At 35.5% G+C, this 19,724-nt stretch overlaps 3 protein-coding genes and 8 non-coding genes across 11 annotated transcripts; 4 read left to right on the plus strand and 7 right to left on the minus strand.

Moving 5' to 3' along the window:
- Positions 1 to 82: 82 nt before the first annotated feature.
- On the minus strand, positions 83 to 382 carry F39H12.5. The gene has a single exon (NR_070361.1). It is a non-coding gene; the product is annotated as an Unclassified non-coding RNA F39H12.5 (non-coding RNA).
- Positions 383 to 703: 321 nt separating this feature from the next.
- On the plus strand, positions 704 to 853 carry F56F10.9. The gene has a single exon (NR_070362.1). It is a non-coding gene; the product is annotated as an Unclassified non-coding RNA F56F10.9 (non-coding RNA).
- Positions 854 to 1,224: 371 nt separating this feature from the next.
- Positions 1,225 to 1,374, plus strand: F56F10.8. Its single transcript, NR_070363.1, has one exon. It is a non-coding gene; the product is annotated as an Unclassified non-coding RNA F56F10.8 (non-coding RNA).
- Positions 1,375 to 6,133: 4,759 nt separating this feature from the next.
- On the minus strand, positions 6,134 to 6,308 carry F56F10.7. Its single transcript, NR_070364.1, has one exon. It is a non-coding gene; the product is annotated as an Unclassified non-coding RNA F56F10.7 (non-coding RNA).
- Positions 6,309 to 7,974: 1,666 nt separating this feature from the next.
- Positions 7,975 to 10,821, plus strand: F56F10.2 (F-box domain-containing protein). The gene is made up of 11 exons (NM_001392722.1): positions 7,975 to 8,099; positions 8,294 to 8,370; positions 8,627 to 8,697; positions 8,747 to 8,912; positions 8,962 to 9,102; positions 9,146 to 9,235; positions 9,452 to 9,616; positions 9,664 to 9,772; positions 9,835 to 9,916; positions 10,346 to 10,495; positions 10,695 to 10,821. The coding sequence occupies exons 2-11, from the start codon at positions 8,308 to 8,310 to the stop codon at positions 10,789 to 10,791; spliced, it is 1,134 nt and encodes a 377-aa protein (NP_001379942.1). The 5' UTR covers positions 7,975 to 8,099; positions 8,294 to 8,307; the 3' UTR covers positions 10,792 to 10,821.
- On the minus strand, positions 10,627 to 11,938 carry cdo-1 (Cysteine dioxygenase 1). Its single transcript, NM_075767.7, has 5 exons — positions 11,789 to 11,938; positions 11,392 to 11,472; positions 11,189 to 11,340; positions 10,980 to 11,083; positions 10,627 to 10,932 (listed from the first exon to the last, which is right to left on the minus strand). The coding sequence occupies exons 1-5, from the start codon at positions 11,932 to 11,934 to the stop codon at positions 10,843 to 10,845; spliced, it is 573 nt and encodes a 190-aa protein (NP_508168.1). The 5' UTR covers positions 11,935 to 11,938; the 3' UTR covers positions 10,627 to 10,842.
- 21ur-13062 lies at positions 11,545 to 11,565 on the minus strand. The gene has a single exon (NR_070365.1).
- Positions 11,546 to 11,566, minus strand: 21ur-12787. Its single transcript, NR_070366.1, has one exon.
- A 518-nt stretch (positions 11,939 to 12,456) lies between the features above and the next one.
- On the minus strand, positions 12,457 to 19,449 carry lgl-1 (Lethal giant larvae homologue 2 domain-containing protein). Its single transcript, NM_075768.6, has 14 exons — positions 19,272 to 19,449; positions 18,783 to 19,020; positions 18,318 to 18,428; positions 17,732 to 17,970; positions 17,489 to 17,685; positions 17,189 to 17,343; positions 16,953 to 17,137; positions 15,845 to 16,075; positions 15,304 to 15,796; positions 14,867 to 15,124; positions 14,483 to 14,715; positions 14,125 to 14,278; positions 13,966 to 14,072; positions 12,457 to 13,574 (listed from the first exon to the last, which is right to left on the minus strand). The coding sequence occupies exons 1-14, from the start codon at positions 19,356 to 19,358 to the stop codon at positions 13,437 to 13,439; spliced, it is 2,826 nt and encodes a 941-aa protein (NP_508169.2). The 5' UTR covers positions 19,359 to 19,449; the 3' UTR covers positions 12,457 to 13,436.
- On the plus strand, positions 13,717 to 13,840 carry F56F10.10. The gene has a single exon (NR_070367.1). It is a non-coding gene; the product is annotated as an Unclassified non-coding RNA F56F10.10 (non-coding RNA).
- F56F10.t1 lies at positions 13,749 to 13,832 on the minus strand. The gene is given in 2 exon segments: positions 13,749 to 13,784; positions 13,796 to 13,832. It is a non-coding gene; the product is annotated as a tRNA-Tyr (tRNA).
- Positions 19,450 to 19,724: the final 275 nt, after the last annotated feature.

Below are 19,724 nucleotides of genomic sequence, written 5' to 3' on the forward strand. Positions count from 1 at the left end.
CATTAAATGACCTTTTGAAAATAATCGAATTTGATTTAAAAAAACAATCAGAAGGGTTTTTTTTCAAAATTAGTGAACTTTTTTCAAGGTCTATGAAAACAAAGTCCAAATCTCAGGCCTATGCTTAGGCTCAATATTAAGTGTGGGCTTAAGCATAGGGCTAGGCCTTAGACTTTATATTTTTAGACTTTTGAAATGAAATAGTTTTTGAGATGACATAAATTCGCTTACTGAAAGATAACACTGGATTTTAAATCCTCTATACGCAAAAAAAACCAAAAAGCACAAAAAGTGTAACATAAGGGTGTTCAATTTCACACCAATATTTCCACATGGTTGCTCCGCAACTCTCAGATATCCAAAATTCTATTTCAAATCTTTCAAGTGAAACTAAGTAAAAAAGAGAAAAAATAAGCACGAAAATTAGACAGGCCGAATCAAAGAAAAAGAACCGATGGAACTGGTTGAATGTGGGAGAATTGGAGGCAAAAAAAAGATCGTGAAGATTAGTATTTAGTTCGGCAACAGCCTTCTCCTCCCGTAGTCGGGAAATGACACATTTGTTGGAAGATGGGGAGAATGGAGGAATTAAAATTTAGAAGTTTGCAACTTAGATACTCTCGATTTCAAAGAAACTCACACATTGGCGGCATGTTGAGTGCAACAAGCGTTGGTTTAGTTAGGAATAACATGCATAGTATTACTGTATTTCTGGTTGTTTTGGGTTTGTGCCAAAAAAATATATTCAAAATTTTCTTGCAATTCGATGATTCGGCAATTGCCGAGTTTTAACATATTTGGTAACTGCCGAAATTTTTTTTATTATTTTTCAACAGCCCGATGATTCAAAAATTAGGCAATTTAACATTTATCGAGTACAAAAATCACAAAACAATTCAAAAAATCAGCTAAAACTAATTTGTTCTGTAATTTTTCCCAACTCTGAATATCTGAAAATTGGATCACAAATTTGCAAACTTTCTGATCAAAAATGCACTAGCAATGCATATAATTTGTTAAAATAATACAAAACCCAGCACACCGGCACAATAGCAGTAATTAGCTGGGTTTGACATACCTTGAAAAGGGGGGGGGGTATTGTCTAAACTAATAAAACCAAGGCAACCACCATGTGTGGAACACAAATTTGTCGCAATTCATATTGAAAAGCTGTCAGAATGGCAATGAGGTGAGGGGACGTGCTTTTGGAGGCTACTCTACCTAACCACCATGTCCGCGATTATTTTTCGGAGAGAGGGAGACCGAGAGAGAGAAAAGGGACTGACTGTGGCTAATTATGAGACGTAATTACGGGGGGTGCGACGCGAAGGACTTAGAAACAAATAAATGGTAGGGGCGAACGAAAGAACATACAGCCCCACCGACAATTCATTCACACAAGCCCCAGCAGCACCAATTAAAAATTCGTTAGCCGGTGTTCCTATTTAGTTGTTTTTGGTTTCAGATTCCGCTTGTTTTGGAATTGTTGGAAGCCGAAAATTGGCAGCTTCAAAACGTTAATTATGACAATGTTTAAGCTGAACGGGGATGGAACATATAACACAGCTTAAACAGGCTATTATAAATCGAGAAGATGGCTATACATATGTATGTTTGGTGATTAACCAGCGTTATGTATGAAATTGTCTTTTCAAAGCCTTCAAGTTGAACATTTAATTTAATAAAATTAAACAAAAACGGAATCAGACGACAATTATGCCGGACAAAAGTGACATTATATTTGGTGATTGACTGGGGTTTCCAAGTTTTGTGATTTATATTCATAGCGATGGCTACAAAAAATAATGGCTTTTTAGAATAGGATTTGAAAAATGTAAGAATCAAGCTAAAAGCATAAGAATTAGTTTAACAAGCAACTTTTACTCTCTAATTTCCTGTCAAGCCTAAAATTTTTTTTACAAAAATAGTCTCAAAGCTTTTCTTTTCTCTTAATCTCAAGACAAAAGCCCAATAGCTCAATTTCGCCACCACGCTTGGCTCTAATTATGAAAACAGTTAAAATAATTCAATCAAAATACCCATTTATTTCCCTCACACCACCCGAACATAAATCTCCTCATTTAAGTGTACACCTGATCCAGATAGAGATTTAGTAGAAATGTGAGCCGGGCCTACAGCTCAGGTAGCACCTGGACACCTTTTCTTAATCCTAAAATGGGGGATTTTAGTGCAACTGGGGAAGGGGGAAGGGGTGCTAATAATAATTTTTGGTTTTGGGTAGTAATTGTAATGAGGAAGACAGGACACAAACCTAGAAAAAAGGGAAATGTGATGCGAGGTTTGTTCTGAATCAGTATTTGAGAACTTATTCAGATATCATAATTAAACAGTTATATGTAAATTTAGTTAGTAACAAAACAATGATTTAAAATGTTAACTAATTTTGCAATGACCGCAACGCAAAGGTGAGAAAAAACCACTCGTGCGTGTGAAAAACCACTTATTGAATTACCGAATTTCAATTTTTTTTTTGAAAAACAAAAACAAAGCCAAATAGGAATTTTTCAAATTAATTACATTTTCAAATTTCAAAAAATTGAGCGTTATTTTTTTAATATTTACCAAGTGCCACATTATAAAACTTCAAAACCCATTCAAAAAGTGTCAAGAAACAGAGAAAACGCCGAGAATGGTAAGAAGTAGTGGGCAGCAGGAGAGCAACAGGAGCCCACCAAAGGTAAATAGTGTGGGGGGGGGGGGGGGACGCTGACCTGTAGCTGAGTGTGCAGCCGAGCAGCAGAATAGGAACGAATAAATTTGACGGTAGAGACGGTGAGAGAGAGGGGACTTGTTTGGTTCCCGTTGCGGTGGTGCGCGGGAAGAGCCTACCATGTTTTTGTGCGGCGAATTGTGAATTGCTTTTCTTTTTTCTTCATTTTTATTGGAACTGGAAGTCGAACTAGGGTCTCGAATTACAATATGATGTTTCTGTTTTGTTCTTTTATTGTTTCCGGAACTTTGCTTTATGTCTTTATTCTGGATGCTCTCAATGGCAAGCATTTTGCAAATGTGTTGAATAATGTCAGGGTAAAACAAAATGCTTACAAACAAACTAGATGGATATGACCACAAACCTTGGCAGGAGCATTTATTATACTTGTTAAATTGAGCCTTGTTAAAATTGAAGCAAAGAGGAAGCATGTCCAGAAAGTATTCATTACTTCTTCTACGTTTTGCAGTGTATGGAACGAAAAAAAAATCTCGAAAAGTTTAGCCAAAAAACGAACTTAATTAAATATTATATGTACATAAATTTTTTTGAATTTCTTACAACTATAATAAAATTTACTCGATTCAAATCCCCGGAACTACTTTTCAAAAAGCGTGATTGGAAACGGTTTCGGAGAGCCCTGTGGTCACTAATCGTTGAGAAGTAAGCACAAATTTGCGTGAGTTTGTGCAAAAGATTAAGCCAATTGGGAGTTGACTTGCTCACGTTTTGATTTGCTCAGGGATGAAACAAAAATTGAAGCTAATCTATTTGGAACCGGAATTACTACTAACTGGAAGATTTGGCAAATTTCTATAGTTTCCTGAAATCAAAATTTATGTAATTGTTGAATATAGAAAACTAAATCAAAGTATATTGAAAAATACAATCATGTAACTTTTTAGGAACTGTCAGCCGGATTTTAGACATTTTTCACTTTTATGAAATTTGAAAAAATGAGGGAGAACTACTATTTTACGTGCCATTCCAAAAACTTATCACCTATTCAAGCTTAAAAGTACTTACAAATGTTGCAAAGCCCTTGAAACTTAGAAATAGCGTGAGAAACGGTTGAAATAATAAATATACAAAAGGATAAAAAGATAAACGTATATTCACACTGCTTGGAATTTTTGGGCATAAAAATGAAACTATTTGGGAGCCATTTTTTACAGTCTTAAAATTTCTACTTTCAGGTCTGTTGGAAAATTTGTGAAAAGTGCTGTAAATATTTTTGAAATGTTTGCGTAAACACTGAACGTTTTGCAACGTCCTAATTGACAAATAAAAAAAAATAGGATAATCATTTTCATAAATGTTTCTAAAAAACCTGGCCTGACAAATAGAACAACTCAACCAACTAACAACACACACACATCAAAGAGAAACTAAGACGTTATGACTTATTAGTGTTCTAGAGGTACACCGTTTCTACAGGTCAATGCGCATATATTTGCTCAGACTCTGTCTTGCACCGCAGATTGCTCTCCAGCCAAGAGTTTTGGAAACCACATGCGGAAAGGGTGGGGGGGGGGGGGGGGCATACATAAATAAATGTGATGTTAATATGAAGTGTACTAGTACAACCATAAGGAAGTCGGTAAGATCTCATCTAGGGATTTAGGGCAAAAGTTTGAAAATCTTGAGAAAAAGTTTAATTTTGATTCGCAAAGTCTTCTCGGCAAATAGGGCGATTGATGTCGATGATGATAATGTGGTGTTGATTCCTCTGGGAGACCCCATCTGCGTAAAGGGGCTTTGTCGTTTTAAACATAAGCATGCATAAAATGCTCTTTTTAACAAAAAAAAGTGAGAGAGGGTAGAAACCAAAGCTGGAAAAAAGTTTTTTTTTCTAAAAAGTTTAAAAAATCTTGTTATTCTCTCTATTAGACTTGCATTTCCACTTATCAGTTATGACGGATTATATTTTGAATTTTTATTAAAAATGTTTAACTTTCTGAATAAAGAGAAATTCTTCATGTATTTTGACAATATTTCAAATAACTAGCTGAGTAGAGCTAGGTGTGCGAGTCTAATAGTGGAAGTAAGGAAAGTTGTTCGAAAAACCTTTGGCACAATTGAAAAGCTTCAAGTTTTTGTTATAGTGTTCTATACTGAAGTCACGTATCTATGCTAAAAACATTGCAATTGTTATCATTTTGATAAGTTAGGAAAGTACAATCCCAATGGTATTAGAAAATTTTGTTTCAGTGTGTTGGAGACCGAAATGCTCATCAGGACTGTCAAAAAAAATTATCAATTTATATTTTACCAAGTACATTAAAATCCGTGAAAATTAATATAGTCATTTTTTAAATGTACAATCAAATCTTTTTAAAGTTTGTATACAATTTGAGAGTTAAACATTTCGATGAATCGTTTAATTGTAGGGTACTTCAATAGGTGTAAAAATTCCGAGAAATTAAAAACAGCTTATCATAAATTTCTTACAAAGTTTTAAGTATTTTTTAACATTTTCAGATTGCTCACTATAAAAATGCTCAAATTATACAAAAAAATGAAAATGTCTAGAAATCGAACCACGCAAAAATCGTCAAAAGTGTTGGTAGTCATAATAAACGCTCAGAGTCTAGTGACACTTGAGAATAATAGTAGAAGCTATGAATTTCTGAAAACATGCTTAAAAGAACTGAACTAACTAACAGAAGTGTGTGGTAGTCTAAAATTTAGTTGTCTTATACATATACTTGCACCACACAATTGTGTTCAAACGAAAACGTTTACAGAGTTGTTTAAAAAAAAGGGTAAATTATAAATTAATATATAAAAAATGGCAAAAATGTGTTAACACATTTTTGACAGGAAACATACAAAAAATTGGAGCAGAACAAAAAAAGGTAATTAGAATTTTTTGAAGGTATGGTGAAATAATAATAGTAATAGTGCTCGTTAATAGAAACACTTAAAGGGCTTTTCAATATTTCAAGTAAAATTATTTGAAAACTGTTGGAAAGTATGTGCATATTTTCAAAACCAGAAAATTAATACTGAAACAGTATTAAAGTTTTAGTTTTTATGTTACAAAGATGAATGCAAACAGAAGGTATAATTTTTGCACATAATATGTTTATGTTTCTGTCGTTTTCAATTGTAGAGTTATTGTAAAAAATTAAGTGAGTTACAGAATTTTTGTGAATTAGTGGTCAGTGTCTATTTCAGAAATGAAATGAAAATGAATAAGTAAGTATTGTATTGTTAGGTGTTTGGGAGACGCAAGCTCATATTCCGAAACACTTGAAACTCTGATTTTCATGCAAACTTTGGAACACTTCACACATAAACAAGCACAGTTGTGAGAGTTCAATTGGTATCAGATTTCAAAATTCAAAACTGCTCAATTGTTTAATAAAACTCACTGATGGGTCTAACCGAGGGACTGTTGATGATGGTCAAAACCGCGAATCAAACAATAAGCGGCTCTAGCGCGGAGCCCCCCGGGGCGCCTTCGTCCGTGAGAAGATTTAGCCAACGATCAAACAAAGCAAGGAGTCCCTCTCTCTCCGGGTGGGAAGTGCGGGAGCCCCCCTCCCGTCCCTCAAGGTAGTCTCGTAAAACAATGTGACTAAAGCTGATGAGCAAACACAAATGACCATCTCCTTTGCCTCATCCTTCGCCACTTCTTCGACGATTTCGCGAAACAATAAACACGCCTCCGATGCACGAATTGACTCTCAAAATGTGGAACTGTCGTTGCCTCCTTCACTCCTCCCCAATTGCGCCTCTTTAGCGGTTCGTTTGTCGAGAAGGGACGTGTTGATGGGAAAAACACGAACTTTTTTCAAGTACTGATAACACTATGACCGGCTACCGATGTGCTCATCATAGAGCACATGATGTGATGGGGAAAAACAGGGAAACACGAATAAAAATAGAGTTGCTTTGCATTGGCATATTTGTGACTTGTTTTCCTTCATAATGGTCTGCCATATAGAGGTACCGAAAAAATGAATGCCATGACAGCTGTTTAAAACTCTGTACAAGGGCTGTGCGGCAACCGGCAACCGATAGTTGCGGGATGCCAAACATTTTAACGTTCGGCAACTCCGGCAATTGCCTCGCACCCCTGCTTTGCACCGCCAATTGTGCGATTCTTTCTTGAGCGTACCTCAAGTTGTTTCAGGCCTGAAAACCGGAATGACTGCAAATCTGGAATAAAACTCCTGGTGTGCAATTTTAAGTTAACGGACAGAAACCATACAATTCGAGAAACTCTGTTTTGTGCTTAGACGATTCTCTTGCGGGATGAGTCTAATTATATTTATTGATTTTTTTCTTCTCAATAAATGAACATATAACTAGCCAGAATTTTCAATTTTCGCCTAGTTGTCACTAAAAGCCTAGAAGATGGTTGGTTATCCTATTTTTTTTCTGAAATCTGTGACATCACACTACAATCTGCAATAATTTTCTAGGAAGTTAATAAGTTATATTGCTTAAAGATTGGCGTGATCGTAATGACTGATAATTTTTTTGGAAAAACTTTTTTTTTTGAAAAACAAATTTTTGATGATTACATGTATAAAACTCTACAAAATGTAAAGCTTGAAATATTCCAAAAAAAAAAATAATAGAGCCAGCTAATTTTTGAGGGTAAATTCCAAAGAACTGAAATTGAATTTCTAAAAAAGTAGTATTTTTTTAAATTTCCATTCGTCTGAAAAGGTGAAGTGAAGTCGAGTTGTGATATCCCAAAATAACTGTTAAAAAATCAAATAAAATTCTCTAAATTATTTCTGAGTTTTCAATTTTGCACAACACACAATTAAAATCTGGCGGATTAGTATTTAAATTCTAGCGCAGAATGATTGGCCTAGTTTTGACATTTCCGCGTTTTCCTGAAATCGGCGATTTTTGATTTGTCAACTTTTCCACAAAAAAAATTATAAATGAATGTGAAAATTACCTTGTTTATTTTTGATAAATTGGGGAAAAATGAATAATTTTTTTAAAAACTTTAAATTTTTCAATGCGACCTTTTTTTAAAATGTTTCCTGTTCAATTCAAATGATTTCATATAACTTCTTTTTTTAACCCTTCCGCTCAACATTATTAAACCCAAATAAACTTTTGTTTGCCACAAGATTGCAAGATATCTGCCTTTGAATTTGCCATTTTTCGCAATCTTGAATGCAACACAATTGTAACACAATACTCATGTAAACGCAACAGATTGCATGAATAGTGGAGACACAGACATAAGGGAGCTTCTCCGGCTTCTTTCGCATCGATTGACGAAGAGAGGCTCACTTGTGCTCAGCTCTTTAATGTTCCCGTGTTTTGCTGTTTGACTGGAGATTCTTTTGGGAATTAGTTTTTCTGCAAAGCAGACCGAAACGGTGGAGGAACGGTGAGAGTTTGTTTTAAGTCTAGGAAAAAGTATGAGTTTATAATTTTTTTTTAATGAAGTTAAAAAAAAACTATATTGTAAAAGGAATTTTACTGACAGCCCGTTAAGAAAAAATACAAAAAATTAAAACGCTTATTTTCTGATGTAAAAATAGAAAAAACAATTTTCCCATTAATCCTTATTCCTAAATTCAGGTAACGCTTTCTACATGATAAGCGTCACCGTCGCTGCTCAAGGGAAGCCGAAACGATTATTTGGAGGAAATTTCAGAGTAAGTCATTCTAAACAGTGAAAATATGCAAATTATTTGAATTTTTCAAATCAGAGATTTATATTATAACATTCCAAGATTTATGACACAAACATCCATAATCGTAAAACACTCGAAAAATTGAAATTTGAGTTTTAAATACCATATTTTGATAAACGGTCAAGATAAGGGCGAAGCAAGCAACATTAAAAAAAAACAGGCTCCGCTTAAGATTTCGGATTTTCAATTAATTCCCACAGACTAGTCAAATTTTCAGGCATACGGCAGCGGTCGCCTTTCAATATGTGAACTAGAAAAAGACCCAAACGCCTTGAAAAGCGATGAAAAGTAAGCTCTCCTTTATCCTTCTGTTCCAATAATAATTATCACATTCCAGAAAATTCTCATCTTCAACGGTCAAGGTTTTCTTATTTGTGAACAAACTTTTCGAGCTGCTCACAACAATTCTTCATTATTGCATGCCGTACTTGTTCACACAGAAACAGCAGTGGTATCGTCCAGCTGTGCAAAAAGAGGAAATAATTGTAGAGCCGATTGCTCAGGTATTTTTTTAATTAAAATATCAATACCAATAATTAAAACTTTTCATAGGATTTTGAAAGCCACATTCTGGCAGATGTATTCAAGTATTTGGATATTGATGACCTGTTGAATTGTAAATTGGTATGCTGGAAATGGAACGCTACAATTGGAGAAAATGCGTCCGAACTTGCTAGAACCAGAACTGACCAGGTTTTTTTAAAGTTTATAAGCTTAAACATTATACATTTTCCAGATAAGAATTTTGTTCGATGAAGGCGAAGTTGTGGTATATCCAATTGACGAAAAGAGATGTCCAGTCAGGCATCCGCTTCCACCATTACAGGTAATTCAATTGTCTGTACGTATTGGATTCAGAAAACTTTCAAGCATTGCGCAAAAATTTCATAATTTTATCCCAAAAATCCTAAAATTTGAAAGTTGAAACATATTGTAATAACAGGTTGTTTTGTAAACACGAAATGAATAGCTGTACTCATCAGAAAAAGTTACCCGTCTGCTAAAAAAGTCTCACTATTTCAAATTTGAATCCGTATTCCAGGTTCTCCGAAACCGGCTGCGCCATTTAACCACACAATCTTTATTTGTCCGTGGCTTGATTCCGGTGGAATCCGGCCCAGTTTTACGGTTACTTTTAAGCTTGACACTTCAACCACAACAAATGTATTTTATCTGGAGCAAGTTTTCAGCTGATTCCATATTTTTGGTTTGTATATTTTAAAGTTAATTTTTTTAAAATTTAAACATTTTCAGTTTGAAGAACTGGTAAAACAAAACTCAGATACTGTAACAGACTTTGGACTAGAGGAATGTTCCCCTTCACATCTACTCACTGATCGTCTTCTCTCGCCAATTCTGAAAAGTTAGTTGCAAATTATATTTTTTCACAAAAAACACATTTTAAAAAATCAATAATGCATTTAGATTTAACATCTCTCCGTTTGTGGAACAACGGGAAAGGATCACATTATGGTGTGACGGATGACACGCTAATTCGAATCAACGAGTAAGTCTTTGATGTTTCTGCAAAAGAAAAATTTGACCAAATTAGATGTTCACAGTGATCACTTTTATCATATTACCTAAACGACCATAACAATCGAAATGACAGAAATGACAGAAGATGTCAATTTGATTTTTCGCATTGAAAATACCTTGTTCATAGCTTGCAATAAATTTAACGCGTTGACCACATCATCACCTTTGAAAAATAAACTTGAGGACAAAGTCTCATAAATAACTAAAATTGTTTTTTGGTAATGCGGTATTTAAAACAATTATTGTGCTAGCCAACAACTTGTAATGTCCTGATAAAGAAAATTAGCGCACCGATCAAACTTTGTAATGCACTGAAAACTTTGACCCTGACCAGATTTTTCCACAAAATTCAATATACCAGATTTTTTACGAGATATCAAAATTTATAACTTTGCAGCGCAATTCTAAATGGATCTCCAGTGGAAACCATTGATCTAGGCACATGCTTCCTATCAAGTGAAGCTGTATCCCAAATTGTGCAAAGCTGGGAGCAAACTTCAACCAGCGACTTGACCATCATGTTGAGTCATTGTTATCCGGTCAACAAGTGAGTAAACACTCCATTTTTTTCGGTTTTAATTGTTCTAATGAGTACTTTTCACTTTGCAAGAAGTGTCTTTTGTTTCAATTTTCTTTGAGACTTCCTTGTTTTACGCGGTTTGAAAAAGTTTAAAAAAATACCACCGAAATAATTCATTGCAACAAAATCACACAATTTTTCAAGATCACAGTTATATTTTTTGCAGACCGGATGTGATCCGACTTCTACAGGATCGTAATATCACACTGAAGAAAAATCAACAATTACATTCCAAGAACCATATGCTGACACTTGTCTGTTAATGAAGATTATAATAAAGAATCAACACGTTATTACATTGAGGGATATGTTGTTTAATTGCCATTCTTAGATCCTCTGTAGTCAACTTTCTTGCCGTACTTTGAGTAGAATGTGACGGTGCATTGCGTTTTCTTTCCGGTTCTCTGAAATATATTCAAAAAATATTAAAAGCCTTCGCCGATTGACTAACCTCATCGAATGCATTGCAAGTACTATATGGAGGGATGTACAAGTGAAGAGAGACAGCTCCGTTTGAGTGACTCAAATTTTCCATTCTATGAAGACCAAGCTCATCTGAAAAATTGCAATGAAGTTGTTATTATGTTCCTAGCATTGTTTTCAAGTTTAGGCAACCATGTTGTAAAAGACAGATGCATTAAGTGTTTTCAAATATCTTACCATTCATATAGGAAACTCCATTCATTCCATAAGTCTTATTTTCTGAAATATCAAGTGGCACGTGTCGTTTTCTTGGCCAGGCATATTTGGTCTCAGTGAGCTCTCCATCAAGAATTTTCACAAAGCAATGAGCATCAGTATGATCGTGAACACTAAATTTCGTAAAATGAATGTTATATGATGATAAATCTCAGTTAACGTACCTGCTAGCCATACCGGGGCCCCAACACAAAATCATCAAGTTGTACTTTCCATTTCCAACATCCACTAGGTTTCTTGTGTATCTGTAAAAAAATAGTAAATTTTCGTGAAAAGACTTTTACCAAACTGACTTGAATTTATACTGTTCTAGTTCTATTTTCACCATCCTCTGCTAAATAATTGTTCGAAAAATGTTTTCTAATTTTATGAATTTGGTAAAAATGTTAAGATTTTCAATATTTCTTTTAACAGAACCAAACACCAATATAATACATCACGATCATTCATAATTTCCGAAGAATTCTAAAAATTACGCAGATCTTAAAAGTAGATTAGTCTGTAATCTCATCTTCCCCCAAAAATGCATTTCAATTTTTTCTGGAACAAACCAGCACTCACTTGTTCATATCGAAAATGGCAAATCTTCGCCACTCATTTGCGTTGCTTTTGTATGAAGCCATCAGCTTCATCACTTCGTCAACATCTATCAATTTCTGTTGGAAGATTTCACGAATTTGAACAACTAACTGAACAAATGATATCATTTTTCTGAAAACAGGAATGTTGTCATATTGAATAGTAAATAAAAAAAAAGTTGAAAATAAAATAAATAAACTCCTAAAGAAAATTTACTAACTGAAAAAAAGTAATGAAATAATACGAATCATAATTTCTTAGACGTCTCCAATAGGAATAAACAACTTCTAGTAAACCACCAAAAGCTTGGGGAACAATAATCCTATCAATGTTTCGAATGTTCAGAATAATCGGAAAAAATTGATATGATAGTTACCAAATTTGCAGAACACGGTTTTTTAGGCTCACATGCATAATGATACTCGTTTTGTGAACTGACCAAAAATAGATATTCACTGACCAAAAATAGACATGCACTGACCAAAAATAGATATGCACTGACCAAAAATAGATATGCACTGACCAAAAATGGATATGCACTGACCAAGAAACGTTAAGGACTAACCATCATAAAAATCACTAGGAATCCTGTTAGATAATAAATATAACTGTACACAATACACTTAGACTGACAAGCTCAAAATCTAAAAAACTTTATAATAAAATGTTATCAGTTACAATTACAGTAGTCACACATACAAGTAACGGCGAAATGCGAAGGGGAACACAACGTGACAAAACCAGTCATTTACAATAAGAAATCGCTAATCGACCATCGTTAACAGTTAAGGGAGAAGGAGATACTTTGTGAAAGAAAATATGAAAACGACGACAGATTGAATTAATAGTGACACTTAATGAGTGGAAACAAGAGAAAAAAGATAGAATCGGAAAAAGATCGGCAAAGCATTGCGAAAAATAAACTGTATGTCTATGTCTGCCACGTGAGATTCTGGTTTTTTCTTCTTTTGGAAATAATTTTTTGTTTGTTAGGTTGAACATTTAAACTTTTAGAAGTTCGAAATCCAACTGATCAGATTCAGTATTTATTAGGTGATTAGTGTTATCACAAGTTACCGTTACAAAGGGGCGTGGTTTGGAAATGACGTCATCTGATGTGAAACTGATGGCGTTAGTCGACTAATATCTTATCTTATCAGACAAAACCTTTGCAATTGTCACGTAAGCAAGGCATTTTTGTAGTTTACAGTAATATCGGGACTTCCCGTTCTTGAAGTTTTGAAAATTGGAGATCGATCTGGAAGGGAGTTATGTACAGGCATCTAGTAATTTTGAAGAGGCAACTATTGACAATCTTTAAAGTTTTATTTTTAAAAATTAGATTTGATAGGTATTAAAGAAACACTCTCCTAGAAATTATAGATTCTTCAATTTTTCCAAACGTACAAAAAATACGAATTTTTCCATTTTCTCTAATCGCCTGCAATAGTGTAGCATGTTTCAAAAATTAAAAATCGTTTAAAATTAGTTTTTCATACGCAACGTATATATTGACAAAAAAGGCAAAGACCGAGGGCAAATAAATAACATAATAAAGTTTAAAAAAAACCACCATTTCAAACAAAATTAATATATATCAACAGGAAAACGATTTTTAAAAAAAATGCATCTATGACTTGTGCGTACTGCTCCAACCGCGAAAGTTCAAATTCACCGTACTTCGCTGTAGTTCGGAGGATTTGATGAGGAATGCCACGTCACCATCACGTGATAAACAACTCGAGTTTAGTGCCATTACGTCGATTGGCTGAAAAATTCTAGTTTAGAACGGAGAAAAGCAAAATTAGACATTGTGCAGGAAACTTAACCACTTCTCAGCGCCACCTATGCGTTGACCTTTCAGAATTTTCAGAAGGCAACACGTGCACACTTGGCGCGTGCTAGCGGCTGGCTTAAAAAACAACCAAAAACAAAAAAGAAATCCGTCGAACCGGATTCGAACCAGTGACCTAAGGATACCTGCTGACTCTACAGTCCTCCGCTCTACCAACTGAGCTATCGACGGCACGGAGGTGGACGGAAAAATGTGTCAATAAAAATGTTTGTTGCTTGAAAGACTTTCAATGCGTCTAAGTGGCAGATACGTAGTTACAATCGTATAAAACGGTTCCTGGCGGGACCTTTCTGTCTTTACTCACGTCTATAAACTTCCTCGACTCAAATGAAGAAGCTTTTTGAACAGAATGAACCCGTAGACTTCCATCGTTTGCTACCAAAACCACAAATGATTCGAAATTGTTGGAATCTGAATCTCAATTCATATTAAATGTTTTTTTTTCAAATTCAGGAAATCTCACTCTTTTTATTCAATATCCTAGCCACCATTCCATTTTTGATCTTCAGCCCTTCCAGCGCAGTGATCTTATAACTGTCGCGTTTCACCATCGGCTGACAATTATAGATTCGCAGCTGCTCCTCGGTGATGACGACGATTCGAGTGGATGCGGAGAACTGAAATAACCAAATAAATTGAGTATGAATAATTTCACGGAGTTAACTGGGGATACGCTAATGCCGCGGAGTCGCGCACCGGGAAATTTGAAAAAAAAACACATGGGAGACACGAAAAATTCTAGAATTTTGACTACATTCGCATAAACTAAAAACTGGCAATTTTGCAACTCTTTTTCATTCACACTCCAAATCTCAACTTACATATCCTTCCTCATTTGTGATATCTAGATTAACAACCGGTTGCTTGTGAGGAATCGAGAGTTTCTTAATCTGTTCCGCTTTGAACGTCATTCTTAGTCCAACATCATGTTCGCTGATTGCGTAAAAGTAGACAGAGCCTTCGTGGAGCCCCACAGCTATAATGTCATCTACATTTTTGTCGTCGAGCACCGGAAAGCGCATCATTCGGAGACATGTTACGGTTCCTTTGGAATCTGGAAATATTGAAATTTCAGGGTGAGATAGGAATTGCTTTTGATTTTTATTCAGAAGATTTGAAGATTTTGAAAAGCATGTGACCACGTTTAAGGCTTTTCACCTAATCTATGAGCACTTCAAAAAACCCCGTTTCAGATTTCCACTTACTCTCAGCATAGCAATCCAGCACTCCCAGCTCTTCCCTTGCTTCAATTGGTCTCTCCATGAACACCTCTTCCTCTTCAAAATCGTCAATTCGCTTTGGACTTGTCTCATGCTGCACATGATTTGAAGATGAAGCCACTGCACCTCCTGAATCCATTAATGTTTCAGTGCCCTTCTTTTTTCGTCGGAACGTCTTTCGAAGTGACTTCTTGAGACTTTTGAATCGTTGGAATTGGTTGGCACTGACATTACTTGAATCATCTGAAATGAGCGTAGACTTCGAAGATGCTTTATGTTAAAGGCGGCCGAGCTTCATGGTTTTGAAAACTGGTGGTTTCGATAATTGCTAATTTTCAAAATTGTTAGCAATTTCCAATCATCCCGGGGTCAGACTCCCCAATCTACAAACTTTGTTCTTTCCAAATTATCTGAAAACTCACTGTTGTCATCATTGAATGAATTCGCATAGACAAGATATCCAAAGTTTACATCAAGCATCACAATTCCAAAGTTACTTCCAACTGCCAAGCAGTGATACTTGTGAAGATAGACAATATCGGTGATTCGGTGGCTGGGATGCATTGAGAACACCAACGGTAGATCACTCTCGTTTTTAAGCCGTATTTGATAACCCGCATTGTACTTTAATTCTGCTTTCCTAGGCTTTAGCGCTCGTTTTCTCGTGTCTGGCGGAGAATTATTGCAGCTGATCGGTGTGGCCTCCCAATGTGTGAGAGTTCTCGCAGAATCCCAAAGTTCATACATTAGTACATAGCCACCTCGATTCGTTCCAATCACAATTCCAGATTTCGGATCAAAGTGCACACGGGTGATACACATTTCTTCGTCGTCATCAAACGGATCATAGAGGCCAATTTTGCGCACTGGTTTTTCAGGTTTCTCGTCGCTATTGTAGTAATTTGAATCTTCGTTCTAAAAGTTTACACACAATATTCACTGTTTCCTAAAATAGTTACTTACATCAAAACTAGATGCGCCGTCAAACTCCAATGAAGTGCGGATAACTAGCATCAAGGACATTCCAACTCCACCGGAAGACCATATACAAATATTTCCATTTGAATGACCACTCAAATAAACTTGTCGGTAAGAAGCTCGTTGATGGTTCGCGTCGGTGACTATCTTCTTTTGAAAGTTCAACGGCCAGTCTCTGGTTGACATCTGGTTAGTCTCCCAATAGGATTTGCTGGCCTGAAGAAAACATAATAAATGACTAAAATAACTATAAAAATTTAACAAGGATGCAAAATGTTTTTCAAGTCAAAAAGGTTTGCGCAACGTAAAAATTGTCGAATTTCAAGTTCAGAATTTTCTACAGTAGCAGCAGGTAGTTTTTCATTGTTGTATAGAAGTTTTTTTGTGGAGACATACTGAACAATATTATCACTTTCTGAATATTACTTTAGTCTTAATTGAAAGTTTTGAGAAGGTGCTCAAAAACTGACTCAAAAAGCCAATTTGCCGGTTGGCACAGTTACGCGGCACACTGCGACTCCTAGGCAGTTTTCGAACATTTTCTACATACGTGCATTTGAAGTTAAATTTTTTTAGAAAGTATAAATATTTCTCTATGTTTCTATATAAACTTGCAAATAAAAAATTTAGCACTACCATGACGAATTTTAGCACTACTATGAGAAATTACCCTTTCCAAAAGTTAAAAAAGAAAAACAAAACCTAACCGATTCCAGACGATTCCATACATTTTCCTCAATTTCAATAGCTCTCGAGTGGGTAGTTGGCGTACTATTATTAAAAAGGATTAAAGGATTAAAGGACGATCCGTTCTTCAAGTGCTATGCACTGCGGATCTGGGATTCAGGTACACTGCCTGGTGGTGATCCCTCTGGGCTGTAATTTAAGTCACGTCCTAGCCGGGGACTGTGGCCGATAATCCAGTCGTGGATTGCTCCACTTCCCAATAGAGGCTGGGTGAACCTAGGGGGTGAGGCCGGACTTGAACTCGTGACCTCCAGACTGCTAGCGGCCACCACTACCGACTGAGCTATCTGCCCTACTATGAGAAATTACCCTTTCCAAAAGTTAAAAAAGAAAAACAAAACCTAACCGATTCAAGACGATTCCATACATTTTCCTCAATTTCAATAGCTCTCGAGTGGGTAGTTGGCGTACTATTATTAATCGAAAGAAAATGTTTCGGCTGCATCATATTCAACGACTCCCTTTCCAAATCGATTCCAATGATCTCGCATTTTGTGCATATTAATACCACTCCACTTTTCTTGCAATCTTCTGGAACATATTCAAAATTAGGAAAAAAATAGTTCGAATAATTTTCAGTACCGTAACTACCACTGACACCAACAATCCCTACAATTTCCGATGAGAGCTCCAGTTTTTCAACAAAGTCGCCATGGCTAATTGTGATCAGATCTCTATCGTCGTACTTTCCAGAACTTTTGCCTCCTTGGTAGATGAGGAAGTTCTCGTTAGGATCCCTGAAATGAGGCAAATAATTATAGTAAATCCAAGCAGAGAAACTCCGAGAAGGCGATTTGTATGAAATTGACTTTATGAAAATGAGTTTTTATTTTTATTTTTGAAACAAAACCTTTATTTTGAAAACTTTAAACGAAAACTTACGACGCATCAGCACAAACAGAGAAATGTCGAATTTGATGGCAAGGATAGGGTCCAAATTGATTCGCACTGTAGACATTCACTTCTTGAGCACTTATCTGACAGTCTTTTCCAACTGTAAACTCCCATTTTGTGTATTTATTATTGCAAGAAATGCCAAAAGCTACATTTTTCTTCTTCTCGCTACTCCAGTGAAGTTTCTGTAGAGAACACATTTAAAAAAAGAAAAAAAAAGTTTCAACACACCTGTATAGCTTCATCCTCATAGTTCCGTAGACTGGTCTTCATGACAAACTGTGATTCGTTAAATACGCCAACACAACCGTTTTCCGCAATGAGCATCAAAATTGATGGCTTTTCCGGTAAGCAGGTTATACTGGCGAGCTCTGTGTCGTCAGGCAGCCATTTTTCAAAATCTTCAGCTTTGACGAGAACTTCTGATTTGAGGGTTTTGGATTTGATTCGGTATATTGTGTTATTCATGGCTGTAAAAATTGAAACTTTTTGGACTTACAAGCTATCAAAACCATAAATGCTTTCTGTTTTGCTCACGTCATAATGAAGCTTGATTGAAAATAAATTCCTGTTACGGTAAACCTAGTTTCCAGTTTTTCAATATTTTTTCACACTTATTTCGGAGTCAATTTGATAAAGTTGAAAAGAAAGTTTGGTTTGACTGAAATGCCATATTGCTGTAAATCTTACCATTTTCAATTTTTAATTGTTTTTTTTTCTCTGGGAAGACTTTTACGCTTTAGTTTGAAAATTAATTTGCACAACTATATCAACATCGTGCAATTTTTTTGAAACTAAGTTTCAATGAAAAACTTACAAAAAACTAGGGCAAATGTGTCATCTGATAACTTTTGGACATGCGTTATATCCCATTTTGATTTGTGATTTTCGTTAAATCGCAGTTCCTCCTTTTTTGTTATTACACCATCTGAAAAATATAATTTTTAAAATCTTTTAATTGAATTTACAGCCGATATTTTGCCGAAATTGTTCGGCGAAATTTTGAAAACATGTCGTTTGGTAAGTTTCAGAATTTGCCAGGCTTAACAAATTTGGATAAATGTGACTTAAAAATTTTTTTTTGTAGGACTACTACTACTGACTGAATGCTTGGAACACGTTAGATTTTTTATTAGGTTCTTTCTTTTCTATTAGTAAGTAACTTCATCTACAAATTTTTTAATATGAAATCAAATTTTTTTTTGTAAATTTGTAGCATGTGCGGCAAATTTTAAGAACTGCCATACATTCCTATTTTAGTATAATTTTAAAACGAAATAACCTTTGATATGAATTGGGATAATCAGCTGTCCATCACAAAGAACCAATGCAATGTTTGAGGATATGAAGAAAATGTGCTCGATTCTCGCTTTATTCTCACTGTCCTTGCTCAAGCTAACTGTCCATGAAGCTCCTCGGTAGCCGTAAAATGTGACTTCTCCGTTTTTAGATCCAATTACAACACATCCGTTGTGGTAGTCAAATGCTACGACGTCAGAAGTGAATCCACCGCGGTTTCCCTAAAATAAATAATTTTGAACTGATGAGCGGGGAATAAATTAGAAAATATTTCGAATTTGGCAATTATTGTTCAGTTGAAATTTGACAAGTTTTCGTTCCCAGTATAACTTTTTTAAAAATTTTTCTGATTATGTGCTATTCTACAGCATTCTTAAAATAAATTTTCTGGATGACCTAATGCAAATTAAAAGAACATTTAAACGTTTCAAAATATTTCAAATACATGTTCAACCAAAATCTAAACACATACCTCATCGAAAACCGCATATTGTTCTATGGCATGCTCCTCGGGTTCGTGATAAAACTTGGACCGGATAAATCGTAAGATGCTGCTCATATTAACCCAAATTCGAGGTGTCTAAACCGAAAAAAGTCACATAGAACCGTATAAGTGAACACGGAAAAAGGAAAGGAATAGACCCAAAGCGAGAGAGTAGGACGGGGAGAAGAGAAAGAGAGAAGCGAGAAAAGATCAGGTGAACTGAAGAGACGCCGAGTCGGAACGCACCCCTTGTTGTTTGCGCACAATTGTGGTGGGGTTGAGAGGGAAAAGAGAGGTGGGGGTGACTCAGTCATTTGAATGAATGTTGCTAAATGAACCGCACCAGTGACCGCTGGGTGGTCGATAGGTAATAGGGTGCCCTAGCAGGTGTTGCGAAATGCGCGAAGGGTGTAAACGTGTTGGACACGAACAGATTGCAAG

This window comes from Caenorhabditis elegans, chromosome X (assembly GCF_000002985.6).
Source record: "Caenorhabditis elegans chromosome X".
NCBI classification, from domain to species: Eukaryota; Metazoa; Nematoda; class Chromadorea; order Rhabditida; family Rhabditidae; genus Caenorhabditis; species Caenorhabditis elegans.